This window comes from Vidua macroura, chromosome 2 (assembly GCF_024509145.1).
Source record: "Vidua macroura isolate BioBank_ID:100142 chromosome 2, ASM2450914v1, whole genome shotgun sequence".
Taxonomy (NCBI): Eukaryota; Metazoa; Chordata; class Aves; order Passeriformes; family Viduidae; genus Vidua; species Vidua macroura.
Genome location: NC_071572.1, coordinates 100,534,544 through 100,550,272, shown reverse-complemented (window position 1 = coordinate 100,550,272; position 15,729 = coordinate 100,534,544). Strand labels below are relative to the sequence as shown.

The 15,729-nt window shown below is 38.9% G+C and overlaps 1 protein-coding gene across 3 annotated transcripts in view; it reads right to left on the bottom strand.

Moving 5' to 3' along the window:
- Nucleotides 1-4,642: 4,642 nt before the first annotated feature.
- ZC3H13 (zinc finger CCCH-type containing 13) overlaps nt 4,643-15,729 on the bottom strand; it is a 45,895-nt gene continuing 34,808 nt past the window's right edge. For 2 of the 3 annotated variants that reach the window (XM_053969907.1, XM_053969908.1), the window contains exons 15-20: nt 14,400-15,416; nt 12,902-13,411; nt 9,744-9,899; nt 8,933-9,133; nt 5,720-5,883; nt 4,643-5,138 (exon numbers count right to left, since the gene is read on the bottom strand). In XM_053969907.1, the coding sequence (XP_053825882.1) occupies nt 4,968-5,138; nt 5,720-5,883; nt 8,933-9,133; nt 9,744-9,899; nt 12,902-13,411; nt 14,400-15,416 (2,219 nt within the window). In that variant the 3' untranslated portion in view covers nt 4,643-4,967. The remainder of the gene's footprint in view (nt 5,139-5,719; nt 5,884-8,932; nt 9,134-9,743; nt 9,900-12,901; nt 13,412-14,399; nt 15,417-15,729) is intronic. The other variant, XM_053969909.1, reaches the window with a different exon arrangement.

Genomic DNA, 15,729 nt, shown 5'->3' with positions numbered 1-15,729 from the left:
CAAATTTTCTGGAGGCTAATTGTTGAGGAAACTCCTCACATCTTGATGTTTGGTCACATTGCTTTACTTTGGAGTTTAGGGCTTCGTTTAGAGCTTTTTTATTATTATTTTGACAATTCATTTGCCATTCTCAATTGTATCCAAATCCAAATTGCATCCAAAAACACCTTGGACACCCACACTGCCCATAATCCCTTACTCACTTTACAATGTGTGCAGTGAAACCAAGCATTTGGTACCATAACTTTGGACTTTCAATTGGCATTAAAACAAAGACTTGTACAGTAAAAATAGCTGCTTTGTAAAAGGACCCGTTGAAAAACAGATTTTGACTGCTACTGCAAAACAAGAGGTTCCTGAACTCTTTTAGCTGGTAGCAAATTTTGGAATTGAACACACAGGCTGTGTCCAGCTCCAGTCAGCCTGTTCCCTGCTGAAGGGCATCCCTACAGCAGGAAAAGGAGAACACAACTGTGTCAAGGCAATTCAAATAAAAGCCTTAATCTAGCAAAATTGTTTAAACTCTACCTTTTGAGTATGCTGTGCAGATGGCCCACTGTCAAAATCCCTACCTCCCTCCACTAGCTGAAGCAGCAATAGCCCTAAAGTACTGTTTAGGATAATGAATTTGACGCTACCCTAAGATAGAGGTCATAGTCCCATTTGTGTCTCGAGGCTCTAAAAATCTGCTCTGCCTTTGAATCCGTTCTGGCTGCAGGAGCTGGGCCCAGCATTTCACTGGGACAAAAGCCTGGTTCATCCACCAGCACAGGCACAGCTCATTGTTCTGCAGCGCCACGTGCCAGTGGCACCTCAGGGATGCTTAAAACTAATTTATCATCCAACTAGGCACAGCATGGGCTTAGCAGCAGAGAGGGCAGACATCTCTAATCTGGTTCAGGGACTGCTTTAAAGTTGCTGCCACAGCTTAAAAGGAGAAACTGAGTAGGGAGAGATGCTTGTCCATGTTTTCAGACTTGAAGCCGGAACACAAAGGGGCACCCAAGGCATGCATTTAGCCTCACTGCCAGATATATTACAGGCTCTTGTGTATCCTCCTGAAGCCTTGCAAAATGTGAAATGGACTAGAATTCTTCCACCCCTTCTTTTTCCACACAAAATCAAGCTAGGAGAGAAATAGGGAGGAAGGAAAAGATGCAAGAAGACCCATCACAGAAATGATGATCAACACAGGGAAGGTGTGGAGGCTCCAAAGATGGGAGGTCCTAAAGCAAGGTCTGCAATTCAGACAAGTTTCATAGCTTTTTCTGAAACTGGAATGTGGGAAATTCTCCTTTTCTTAAAGCCATTGTAAAATACCTGATGACAGTTGTTAACTTATATTCCCTGCAAACTAAACTTTACTTTTTGTTAAAATGATGAAGACCAAAATACTCATACACAGGAACTTCACGCTTACTGGGCTCTACCTGTACAGTAATTCCTGCCAGGTGAAGGGAAATGCTTGAAAAAAAATTCTAGTGCTTCCCACAGGAACACATATGTTTTCTGACAGTACTGTATCATACTTCTGCAGTCATAAGTGCTGCAAATTGAATTAAAGCAAAGGTGTGTAAGAGGCAATTTCAGCATTGTTCTTTGTATAATCCCAACAAATGATGGTACAGCTCAGCACTGGCTTTAAAGGGACCCTATCACTTCAGGAGATACTTAATAGTAGCCCATCAGACCTACTTTATTTTGCATTTTCTAGGGTAATGTGAAATATTCTTCTCCAAACTAAGTGCATATATACACCTTGACCGTTTTACAGGAAGATGGTTTAAAGCACAGTGTAATTAAATGCCACACCATTGATCTATTTTGTGTACTGTGGTTTTAGATACGGCTGTTTCTAGCTATCAAATATTTTTATGTCTTTTAGAGACAGAGGTTAAAATAGGCTTTAACAGAATTGGTAGCAATGATCTGATACTTTCAGCATAAAGGCAGCATTACTGTAGCTATAAAACAGGTGAGAACACATTTAAATGCTGAATAGAATTGGTTTGTTAACTCTTGCTTAGGTACTAGTGTTTAAGACATGTTATTTATTATAAGTCTATATAAAATCATCAATGACATCACAAATAATAGTTAACAAGCTAAAAATGTCCAGCAAGTGAAAAACATAAAATGAAGTTTTGCCTGAGTCACATAATTTAGTAAGAATTAACAAAAAAAGAAGGCAGAGATTTCTCACATCATTTATATTTGATATGAATACTATACACTGCTGTGTGGGCACTTAAAAAAACAGAACTAAAAACTTCCTCTTGTCTTCTTAAACAATTCTTTAAATGTAGTGTAAGAAGGTAGTAGGTGTTACAGAAAGCATCGTAGCAAGAAATCTCTGTATTTGAACCACATTGCTATTCATAGTTAGGCCTTTGCCTGAAGCCAATACTTCAGCAATCACAACAGATGTGAGACAGACCTGCTGTTAGCACACTCAACATCCCACCACAGTGTGCTGGTTCCAAGTGGAGAAAAAGGATAAGAAACTAATATAAACTTGTCAAAAAATTTAGTGGTTCGTAACTCATTTTCAACCTGCGTGAGAACAACGAAAGCAAGTTGCTCTGCAGCAACCCAGTATCAAGGTAAAGCTATGGATTTTTTTTCTATCCTCTATGAGCAGAATTCAAAGTAACAGTTCAAGTTTAATGCCAGGAAAAGTATAGAGGTGTATACAAAGACTTAGTCTGAGGTTTTAGAAGTCTTGGTTTCATATGGAGGACAACACAGACTACCTAAAGATACCTTACTGGTATGATCCAAAGATCTTTCACCCATTTTGTAATAGAACAATTCTTACAAAACTGAGCCGAGACTTGACAATTCTATAACATGCCTCTGAAATCTTAATAACCTTAAAAATCTTAATTGGTCACTGCCTCTACAGCTAACATACAAAACCTCCTGGAACTCAGCAACTTGAAACACCCTCAGGCTGCTGCATGGGATTGATCTGCCCTGACAATTCCCAGAATGTAAAATTCATCACAGAACGTCCTGAGGTGGAAGGGACCTACAGGAATCATCGAAGTCAGACTCCTGGCTCTGCAGAGAACACCCCAGGAATCACATCATGTGCCTGAAAGCCTTGTCCAAATGCTTCTTGAACTGTCAAGCTTGGTGCTCTGACAACTTCCCTTCAGAGCCTGTTCCAGTGCCCAACCACCCTCTGGGTGAAGAACATTTTCCTGATATCCAACCTAAACCTACCATCTCAGCTTCATGCTAATTCATCAGGTCCTGTCACTGGCCACCAGAGATAAGAGATCAGTACCTGGCCCTCCTCTTCCACTTGTGAGGATGTTGAAGACCACAATGAGGTCTCCAATCTCCTCCAGGCTGAATGGACCAAGTTAGCTCAGCTGCTCCTCCTATGGCATCCCCTCAGGGCCCTTCACTTTCCTGTCCTCGTCTTAAGACATTCTTTAATAGTTTAATGTCTTGCTTATATTGTGGCACCCAAAACTGCCTCCAGCATTTGAGGTGAGGCAGCCCCAGGTCAGAGCAGAGCGGGACAATCCCCTCCCTTGCCCAGCTGGTGATGGTGTGCCTGATCCACCCCAGGACAGGGTTGACCCTTCTGGCTGTCAGGGCATTCCTGACTTGCCATCAACCAGGGCCCCCAGGATCCTTCCCATGGGGCTCCTTTCCAACCTCTCATTCCCCAGTCTGTCTGTACTTCCAGGGCTGTCCCATACCAGGTGCAGAATCTGGCACTTGCCCTTGTTGGACTTCATATGGGTGGTTGCCTATCTCTAATTTATCGAGGTCTCTCTTCAGGGCCCCTCTGCCTTCCAGGGAATCAAGAGTTCCTCCCAGCTTAGTATCACTGGGAAGCTTACTTAACCCTTAATGAAGATGACAAAGAGCACAGGGCTGAGGATGGAGCCCTGTGGAAGCCCACTAGTGACAGGTCCCCACTCTGATGTCACCCCATTCACTATAACCCCGTGTACCTGATCCATAAGCAGTTGCTCACCTATCGCATGATGTGCTTATCCAGCTGTGTCCTGGACATCCTTTCTGTCCAGAAGGATATTTGAGAGAGTATCAAAAACTGTACTGAAAGCCAAGAAGATTACATCAACTGGCTTTCCTTGATCAACCAGGTAGGTTTCCTTGTTGTAAAAGGAAATCAGTTTGAAAAGCAGGTTTCCACACAAAGCCCTGCTGGCTGTGACCAGTGGCTGTGCTGCTCTTCATAGTTTTTCACTATGCACTAGTTAGTCCTTTTTGAAAGCAGGCAGCAATTCCAAAATGCAGTTAGTGTCATAATTATAGACACCTAAAACTGGTTATAAATAATTTCTTGAAGTGGTTTTTTTTTTTCTTTTTTAAACTTTCTCTTTAATCAACAAAAAAGGGAGCCTTAACTGACTGGACTAGGTTTTTGTGTCCAGAAGGAATTAAAAGGAAATTTCCTTTACATTAAAGGAAACCTATGTTAAAGATGGAAAAGAGGTAGATTTTGATCCAAATCCACACCAGAGGCTACTATGATAAGAAAGGGATTTGGAAAAAAGAAGGCAAACAGACTCACAGCTATTTAGCAAATTTCAGAAGTGTACTGAGGGACCAAGGTAATGGTAGAAATACCCATTCATAATAAGGAAAAAGATACACCGACAGTTTTCCTCAATTTAATATTATTTGATGTTAAAAACTACTAAATCCAGACATCTTCACATTATTACACTTGATGCACCATAAAACAGGTTTATGTTACAGTGTAAGGTTCAATATTACAAAAGTTGCAGAGACCTCCACACAGAAGTCTTAATTTTTCACTCCTATTCACATCTAAACCCAATACTCTTAACTGTGTACAAAAGGTGTATTTCCTTTCATCTTCTAGAGCTGCTTTACAACCACCAGTTCTAAACAGCAACACCAACACTGGTAGTGAGAAATCAACTCAAAATCAAGGAAGTGCCACTGCAGTCATTTCCTCAAGTCACACACACTTCCTGCTGGAGAGCTGGCTGTGGAATTTTGCTGTCCTCTGTCTTTTCCTGTCCGGGAACTTGGCACACAGTCTTTCGTTTGAATAACCGCAGACTCAACCGTAACAAGTCGCTGTCCATTGTTGCGGAATTTGTGTAAGTTTGTTTTGTTGCACCCTGTTGAAATTGGAAATTGAATTTAAAAAAAGGAAGAACTGGAAACAACGTCTTTTAACATGCAAGCTAGGAAATTAACCTCAAGTAGTCTCAGTAATTACAGGTTTAATCATACTAATCATACCACCAGAAAAGACTTGGAGAATCAATGATTTTTCTACTAGCATACAAAATCATAAAACCCACTGCAGAAGTTTTAATTTTAACTTGGATACTTACAATTCTTATACAAGCACATGGAATCTTAAGCAAGAAAGTTATTCAACAGTTACCTTTGAAATAATATTTTACCTAATTATTTTTATTATGTATTCTCTAAATATAGAAAATGTATCTCCAGAATTTAAACACCAAAATGGTAAGAAACAGGAACTAGCTCTAGTCTCAAATTTAAATTAATCTCTCATTTTACATAAAAAATAAATACCCTACAACCTCTCTAAATAAAAGTCAGTGTATTATTTAAAGGACCAGATCTGCTTCAGAACAACAAGCACAAAAATTATCTCTCAGAGAAAAGCTCTGCTTAGGGGCATCTGTGTTCCCACACTTTCACCCAGCACTGTAAGCAGACCACTTGCCTTTTCATTCTTCATGAGCTGCTTACGAATTGCAGAATCCCTGCGGAAGCACAGCGCTTTGCAGCAAGGACCCAGATTGCTGAGAAGACCTGCTCTCTCTTCTTTTCGCCGAAGTGCAGCCATGTTCAGTGCTCCCAGTTCATGTTCAAAAAGGTTTTCTGCATCTAGAAAGAATTGAGATTTGCAGAGATCAATATATATATGGGATTTTTGAACAGCACCATACAGTCATATGAATTTTCTTAACGTTTTACTATTTGTACTTCTGCCTTCTAAACAATATCAATGTTTGGAAAAAAAGGGTATTTCAGTTTATAAAATAACATGAATAAATCCTTCACCATTGAAATGGAAGGAAGAATAATCTTGCATTTAGTTTCAGCACTGGAAAGCAATATTGAGACAGCAATCACTGGGAAGCCTAAAAATCAAGTGACAGCTTTGGACAGAAGACAGGGTATGATTTATGATCAGATGTGTGACAGAAGAAAGGTGTTTGCTTACCACTTGCATTAATCATAAACTAGCCCAAGTTTCACTTTGCAAAACATCAGGTAACTGTGCTAGTGTCAACACTCTTTTTATATGGCTATGCAGAAGGGAAATACAACTATCTAGAATATTTTTTTCATTTGTGGTGGATGAACCTGGAAAACAAGTCAGCACCTACCCTTCCGACTGGCTCACCTAAAGCATTTAACAGAACTCAAGATGACAGGACCAGTCCTTCAACATATTTACCAGAAGAAACAGTGTGCAGAAAGAACACTTTTAGAAAAGATGGATCCTGAGGTGAATCTTGCTCTGCAACAAGTCTGTTTCTATGAAATGCAAAGACAAAAAGAGTGCACAGGGCTGGACCAGAGCTCATTGATTTATAGCCCTTTTACAATAAATAGGAAGATTATCATGTCATAGACAAAAAAGCTGTAAAGGTACATGGCTGAGTCCAATCCAGCTGCCTCCATATAGTAAGGCTGGGTGTTCAGCAGAGAATTTAACACCTCACTCAAGATGTGAAGAACCCTGGGGAAAATACAGCAAAGAAAAAAAGAAAAAGAGCAAAGACTGCTCCAGCAGTTTGGCAGTATGAACCCAGAAGAGCAGAAGAGGACAAAGACACATTTTTTAAACTACTCAGAACGTGGATGAAACTCAGTAGTTTTTAAACAAGCTGAAAAGAAACAAGAAAGTTACATGAAATGAAGGGCGGGTTAAAGAGAACTGCACTGAAGTCAAAGACAACCTCAATGGACAATCAAAAAATGGAAATAAGTGACAAGACACAAAAAGGCCACTTCAAAGGTAACATGGACAGCTTGCAGAGTCTTCTCAGATGCCAGCTGCTTGCTGAGCATATCTGGCAAGTAAGCATGTCCATATTCTCAGAAGAACAATTGCATATAATAGAGGGCAAGTCAGCGAAAAATTTCAATACCATCACATCACATCCTACAGATTTTTGTTTCCAAAGAAAAAATAATTCAAAAATCACACCCTGAAAAAAGGTATCATTTCCCTACTTTCTGCATTTAATAGTATTACCAGAAATATTTTGATTTGTTCCTCAACAAGAACAAAGACGGGAACACCTACCTCAGAAATAAGACTGGGAGACAAATTATACCACCACGAAGTCCAGAGTGAAAATGCTACTTTTTCACTGTTAAACACACTGAGCACATGTAGCTCAGATTCATTCAGTTCTCAGGGCACTGTATTTGTGCCTTTCTTTAGATTGTATGTGCTGTGGCTGTGTAAATCTCTATACAGAGAACATTCAGCTGGCAGACTGCAGAGGAAGTGCATACACTTGAAAGCCTACTGGCAGCGTAGGAACTCTGATGTGTGAGAGACTGCACACACACACCAAAGGGAAATCAAGAGAGGCACTTCAAATCTCCCATCCTCTCCAGAGCCAGGTTCTGCTGAACCCAAGTATACAGTCCAAAGGCAGTGCTGGAGAGCCTTCTGTTATCACTAAGGACTTTATTTCTAAGGAAGCATGCAAAGATTGCTGAGATTAGTTCAGGTATCATTTTAAACAGCCACGTGGAGTGATCCCGCAGTGCAGTTGCTGTTGCAAGGAATCCCTGGTAAAAACTGTTGAAGTATACAGTGAAATTAAAGCTTACAGGGAGAGAGACACACTTCATACATTGACTGTATCAGTTTGTATGCTCAGGAAGACTCAATATTTTGATTGATTAAAAAAAAAAAAAAAGTAGGAGCTCACAATTCATACAGTTAAACAATTTAAATGGCTCAAGCAAACAGTGACATTGATGGAGATTAGCACAGCTAAAAGTTTTGGATTTTTTTTTCCCCACTTATGTGAGACTGTGAAGTTGTCAGAACAAGACAACTGCATAAATAATAATGTAAAGTGAAAGGTATTGTTTCAAATTAAGAACTAGAATTTACTGAGTAAAAAAACCCATGAGCTCCACATATACTATTATTTATAAGCCACAATTTTCTAACATTTAGATCCTGCAATAATTTGCATAGAGGTCTTACAGAAAGCAAATGTTTCATAGTCCCAGAAGAACCATTCTACTATGCAAGCTGTTGCAAGTAGCTCAACTGATTCCAGAGATGTGAAAAATTAGTATTCCTTCTCATGGAAAAACCCTGCTAACACTCAGAACTGCAGTAAACAGCACTAGTACAAGTGGTGCCTAACCCATTTATCATGCATGTCTTATGACATACACTTTGTCCAAATTCCAAACCTGTAAATCATTTTATTTCCCACTTTTAGTAGAGGTATAATATACATATTTAACTTAGTGCCTTCATTCTGATCCAAAACCCCTATCTATGAAATCTAGAAAGGATCCTTAGAATGAAAATAAGAAATCTTATTTCTTTCTTGAAATACTACTACTAATTCACTGGAAAAGATATTTAGCTTCCTAAGAAACTGCTAATACACTTTAGGCTAGGAAAGCATGAACAGTCCCACAGAAAGAATATTCCACTAAGATAAAAGCAATTTTGTTTTGTTTATTAGTCTAGACCTCCGCACCATTGCTGGAATCAAAACACTGATCTGACTAACATGCTGCTGTATCACATTTCTGTAATTTTCACACAATATTCATTATACACTTTCTGCAGTCTTTGAAACCTAAAATAATGAACTAATGCACATTTCAGAAGGACTTTTTCACCACACGAAAAAGACAGTTTAAACCCTGCAGAAGTTACCTTTAGGTTTTTCTAACACCCTCTGGCATGTCTCTTTTATTTTGGTGAAGAGCTCTGGTCCTGCCAATCGCTTGGAAATGCCAACTCTCAACATAACAGCACCTGGTGTGAATTTTAGAAGCGCAGCCCCAGGTTCACGTGGTTCTTTTGGCTGTTTTGGCATAAGACTGGACCAGTCTACATCTATAACATCCACTGGATCTGCAAAAACATTGACAGAGAATGAGTTATCACATCACCACCCCTTACTACAGCTGATTGATTTCACATGTTGTGCACACGTCTGTCTCCTGAAAGCAGTATATATATTAGATGAACATTGTTCTGCAGACCTCTTGGACCTTTCATGTAAGAATGCCAAAACTCACTTGGATGGGTGGAAAATAAGAGAAATACAAAAAGAAATAGAAATAAAAAGCTGTACGGATTAAAAAAAACCAACCCATGCCTAATATTCTGCTTTATTTTTATTGCAATCCCTTTGTGAAAGGTTGCTCAGATCCTGCTTAGCCAGCAGGTTTGGAGGTATTACTTATGCATTCAGAAAAGTCACAGTCCAACTGAATATGCTAAGATGGATTCAAATTAAATGCTCAGAAAGCTAGTTCACAGAGCCCAGACTACCCAACTGAACTTAGGACAATTAGGCAATTCCATTATTCCCAATGCACTTGGAAAGCATTCAAGCACAGACAGAATCTGCTCACAGACTGCACTCCTAATTCAGAAATACTGTCAACATCACAATAGCATTATATGCACACTGATCTAATCTTTATATTCAAATAATCACAAAAGGGGGTTGATATACTTTTACCAGGCATCTTCTCATCCTCCTGTTGATCCTCACGCTTTTCAGCATCACCTGCCAGAATTTCATCCAGTTCATCATCACTGATAGGCTCATATTCTCCAGCACCAGACCCCAGTGACTGCACATCATTAGTCTTTGTTTCATCCTCTCCTCCTACAGAGACAGATACATACTGTAGCTTTAAAGCAATCATATTTATTTTCTAAACATGGTGTACACTGCCTGAAGACAAAAAGGCTGAGCAAACTAAACTGTTAGCTTTTAGGAACAAGTGTATTCAACATAAAAACTGGTATTAACCCAGAGAAACAGTGAAGTCATTCCTCCCATACACAATGTGGTAGTTTGAATTTTACATACACTGGTCAATTTTTGGTGCGGTACTGCTCAGAGAAGGCCATTTTCACAACATACATGTTGATTATCTGATACCTGACATGTAGTTTATAATAATAAATAGTTTATAAAAATATAAGTCAGTGCCACTAAGTCTTTCAGATGCTTTAGTACATTAATCTAAAATCAGGATTCAGTCCAAAGGTCCTAAAATAAGTAACAAAACTCAGAAATACAAAAGGTAACAGGTATCCTGAATGAAACAATTATGTACAGAATTTTAGACTCTTTGTAGCAGTCACAAGAAGAGCTTTTAGAAAACCATGCCAAACTTCTTTTAGTTACCCTCCTTTCCATCCACATACTATCTGCATAAACAAGTACATGTGCTGTATGTGGCAACATATTCCTTAGGGCCTGTGAGCACAAGACACTCAAACACTGAATTTTGCAGTTCACAAAAGGGACATCCTCTCACCTCCAAGACTGAAAGATCAGACTCAAGCATTTAAAATTCCATTGCTCTGAACTCAGGCTTTATTATGGCTCTCCACCATGGGTACTAACAATGAGTTGTGCCACACAAACTGAACAGAATTTACAGGGATCCTCCTCTGCGAATGACTATTCTGATACCTTCCAGCTCCCTTAGACAGAGTGAAACTGCTTCCATTTTAAGTTTCCCCCCTGTTCTTTGGTTTTGTTTTTTTTTTTTTTTGGCTTGCCTTTGTTGGGGAAGAAAAAGTAGTCACCTCACTAACCTAAAAATCAGCAAGGAAAAAGCAAGTATAAGACAAACCAGCAGAGCATGAACAAACTACTCAGACCATCTGGCAATGCTTTGGAGGAAGCATATAGCATCTTCGGCATTATTTAAGCCCACTCCTAAAGCAAATACATTAGGTTCAAAACATTAAGACAATTTAATAATATCCTGACATATTTTGTTAAGACAATATACAACAGTAAACACCATGTACCTCCCTAACATCAGTACATCTGGAAATTTTACTTAGTTTTCTAACAAGTTTTTCCTTTTTAGAAAGGAGAATAAGGTGAACAAAATTCACTAGATTTCATTTTGTGTTTTATAACCTTAAATATTCACTGCCTGTAAGATCCATCTGCTGCATCCACACTGATGTGCCAGATTCACTAGTTCACCAGTACTACATGCCTGGACCCATTAAAATTTACTGTATTAAGAAATTTAAAATAATACAATTCATAGTTCTTAATATGTAGTTTTTAAAAATTATTTTACATTTTGAATTTCAAGTAAAAGTTTGGTAATTTCTAGACTTTTACCACTCTTATGTGGAAGTGTACTTTTATATTAATTCTGCATTAAAAACTCAATGCACTCATCAGCTGAACTGAGCAATGTAAAGAGGAGTTACAAAGTAATGAAGATAATGAAATACACTAAACCTTTAGAAAATCATAACCATGCTATATAGAATATGCTTTAATAAAATGGAATGTCATCTAATATTTTACAAAATAGATTTTCCTAAAAAAATTAAGAAATCCTAAATATATCATAACGCCCTACAGATGATAAGCTGCAGAGAATTTAGAACACAACCTTTGAAAAACAGACAAAGAATACACATCAAAACAAATATGCTGAAAGGCTAGACCTAAGAACACATTTAACAGGCACAGCCTATATGGTTACAGGTGCCCTCTCGGAAACAGGTCATGCACCCAAGAATGGCCTTTCATTACCTCTTTTCTCAACTTACACGGTACTCTCAGATTTATGCTTTTCCTCTAGTTTAAAAATAGTTAATTCTGTCTATTATAGCAAAAGCAGACTTTTCCAGGCTCATTTCAAATACTATTTTTGTCAAGTGCTTCCACTCCACAGATAATCTCCTTAAATGAAACTTTCTCAACAGGATCTCTCAATTTTAAAGACCACTTTGTGAGTAATCAGGTAGGAGACCTAAGTACTAATATTCCTCACAACCCTCTTGAGACAGCATTTGATTTAACTACCCAAATTAACAATGAACACTACAGGTAATTCTTACAAAGAATGGCAAACACAATGAGCATAATCATAACATACATCAGTTACTCTGGATTTAGACTCTTTCTTTTACGTTGTTCGTGTAAAAGCACTTCCCAACTCCCTATTCTTGCAAAGCTCAAGCTTCTAATCCATGTGACAAACTGTTAAGAGTTTGTCAGTGTTTGCCCCTTTCTAAGCACGCTTACCCCAATATCATTAGGGTCAGCAAAGTGAAGCTGCATTTTCAGCTGATATTACTGAGATCACCTCAGATAAGGTTAGATCTGGAAAGATCTATAAGATTACCTCAGGAAAGCTATTTTTGGACTACTGTGCCAAGCCATACATATGTTTCACCTACTAATCAGACAAACAGTTCTATGATAATTGGGCTCTGGCAGAAAAAAATCCCAAGAAACAGTTCCAAGTCCACAGTCTCTTTTTTCACTCAATACCTGTCACTCCCAAAATAAGAAATAGATCTTAAAATTATATGAAAGGCAGTTAAATTTTGGTGTTATCTTTTAGTAAACTGCTTTTTCAGAAACACTGCATTTTGGTGAAATTATCTCAGACAATTTATGCCTCTTTGCCTCAAGACTTCTCTAGAAATTAAGAAACAGCACTAACATAATTAACAATAAGAAAGATGCTCATCAGATTTCTCTCACTGTCTGCTTCCACAGTGGAGAAGCTGAAGCCAATAAGCCTTTCAGTAAAAATTATTCTATTTAGCACTATGCTAAAAGAGAAAGAAGAAAGTACTTGTTAGTCCAGTTTCTTTCCCAGAATAGCTCACCTTCTAGACTCTCTACCTTTTCGGCCTCATTTCCATCTTCAAAGCCTTGTAAAGGTCCTAAATCTTTGTCTGTTTTCTCCTTCTCTGAAGCCGCTGAGTCCCGGCAAACACCATCAAACTCCTTTTCATGATCTCTGTCCAGTTTTGTTTCACTGTGCTTTGTTGATTCCTTTTGAGAGGAGATGTCAAGAGTTCTCTCTCTCTCTCTTTCAGCAGGATCAGGCAGCTGTCGCTCTCTCTCTCTCTCCAGCTCCCGTCTTTTCTCCCTCTCCCTCTCTCGCTCCCGGAGTCTCTCTCGCTCCCGGCTCCTTGGCCAGTCTTTGTCCACATCTCGGTCCCAGTCCCTCTGTCTCCCCTCTCTCCTGTCTCTCTCTCGTTCTCGATCATGCTCATGTCGATCTCGCTCCTGAAGCCTTTCCCTGCTATCAAAGGACCCAGATCTGGAATGGACCTGACGATCTGACTCAGGGGAGCTTCTTCTTGAACTGTGGCTCCTTGAATCTTGACGATCTGCATAAAAGATTATATATATAAGCATGACTATGACACATAAATGTAATACCATTTTACTAGATCAAAGCATTTTAAAGATTCGGGTATGAAAATATGCTTCTCAAAAGCATCATCTTCAAATAAATAATGCTTTCACACTGCCTTAGAAGATTTAACCTTAAAAACATGAGGTAACTTTTACCGCTTCCAAAAAAGAATTTTAGTGGCTGCTTTCTACTATGAGCGAAACCAACTGAAGGTATACAATCCTAACTCAGGAATTTAGGCATAGGGGAAAAAAAAAAAAGAAAAAAAAATCACCTCAAAATTCGAAATTTTTATAACATGTCTTCTAAAAGCTAGAAATGCCTTAGTTAACAAATGATGAATTCAGAAAAAATTTCAAGCATGTAACCATGAGGAGAACAGACAGCCAAAATGTTTCTGGAAGAAGATATTTTTGAATTAATGCTGATTCAGTTTTAAAATATTTTACCTACTGTTTTTTTTTCACAGCAATTACACACATTAAAAAATGTGATTATTTTGATTTGCAATGAAGATGATTTCCATGTGCATTAAAAGTATGCCTAACAGGAACCATAAAGAAATTATCTAATTTTGCATAATTTCAGGAATTTCCATACCAAAATTAACAATAATAACAAATTTAAGATCATTATTTAGATAATCAAACTACCTCAATATTCTGTTAGCACAAGCATTTTCTCTATGAGGTTTTTCTGTCCTACAAATTACTTTATTACCTAGACATCATGAACCAAATCCAACTGAATGTTTTGGTGTAAACAAAATGGTAATCCTGCCCACTGAGAATCAGCTTTTCAAATATGTTAACACTTGCAGAAATCTTAATTCATTCTAGTTTTACAATGAAAGGCAGGCAGCACCTTCCTCTCCTGTCACACTAATTAGAGCCATGAAGAACAATTTGGGACTTGTACACAGAATGATAGGTCAGTCTCACTACAATGTATCTTATTACCTGAAGATGTACTGCGACTGGGTTCCCCTCGTTTCAACTGATCAATTCGGGACTTCCTTTCAGTGATTTCTAAGCTTTTCTTCTCCCTGTCCCTGTCCCTATCCCTGTCCCTAGAGCTACTGTGCAGGATCCTCTTCCGTGCAGTCTGATCGTCTCCACTGCGATGCGCTGACTCATTGGAGGGGGATCTAAGCCTGCTTGAGGCATGGCTCCGATTGCTACCGAGGCTGCTGCTGCGCTTCTGGTCCACAGGCTTACGGTGTGGTCCATCCTCTATAGTAACATGAGGGGCTTCCACTTTTTCTACCCTTGTCCTGTGACTTTTTCTATGGGAATCCTCAGTGGTTCTTTCTGGAACAACAATGTCACCACGTTCAGGAACATCTTCATCTGACCAGTCACTAAATGTTGTATCTTCTCTTTTTGTTGGGACTTCCGCCACTGCTTTCTCAGGTGGTGCTTCAACCAATTCTTCTTTAGTTACAGGAGGGGTTCTTGGGCCTTTTTTCTTTTTATGATGTGGAACAATTTCTTCGTCAGAAACTTCAGAATCACCCTTGGATCTCTTACGCTTTTTCTCCACATTTTTCCTTTTTTGACCTTTCTTAGGGGAAAAGACCTGGCTTTCCTCAGTTGTTGGTTCATTAGCATACCTTTCCACCCCACTGTCATCATCTTTCTTCTTCTTCGTGGCCTTTTTCTGTATCTTAGACTTCTTCTTGCTGTCATCATGCATTCTATCAGAAGCATCTCTTTCTTCAGAAGGACGGTGTCCAAGATTTTCCTGAACCCTGGACCGGGAACCTTCTGAAGCATCTGGCTGCTCTCTTTGCTTATCTGCTGAAGAAACCCTCTCTTTAAACTCTGGTTCTTCATAGCGCCGGGAACTTTCCTTTCTGTCTGATTTTCGCTCTTCTTCTTTCCAGCGGCTCTGCCGCTCCTCTGTGACGTGAGAGGGGCTGAGTGACCGGGATTCCTGGGGCCGCACAACCTGGCTCAGGAGTCTGTGCTTTTCATCTGCAAAATGAGAAAAATAACATTCTTTTCTAAATGAGAGGGAAATGAGAAAAAGAACATCCTGTTCTAAGAAGAACATTTTTTCACAGCCTTTATTGTGTAGGAAGAGCATGTGAGCATTTGCTGTCTAATGCATGCCAAAAAGTGTCCATTAAAACACATAACCCATTACTTCAGTTTGATTTCTCAGGTTTTTCTACTGCTGCAGCAGCAAAAGACAATTTCCAATTTAGCAAAAATTTATCTTACACAGAAGATGTGAAAGTCACTATCACCTCGAAGACATAACACATAGTGACAAAATGAAGATAAA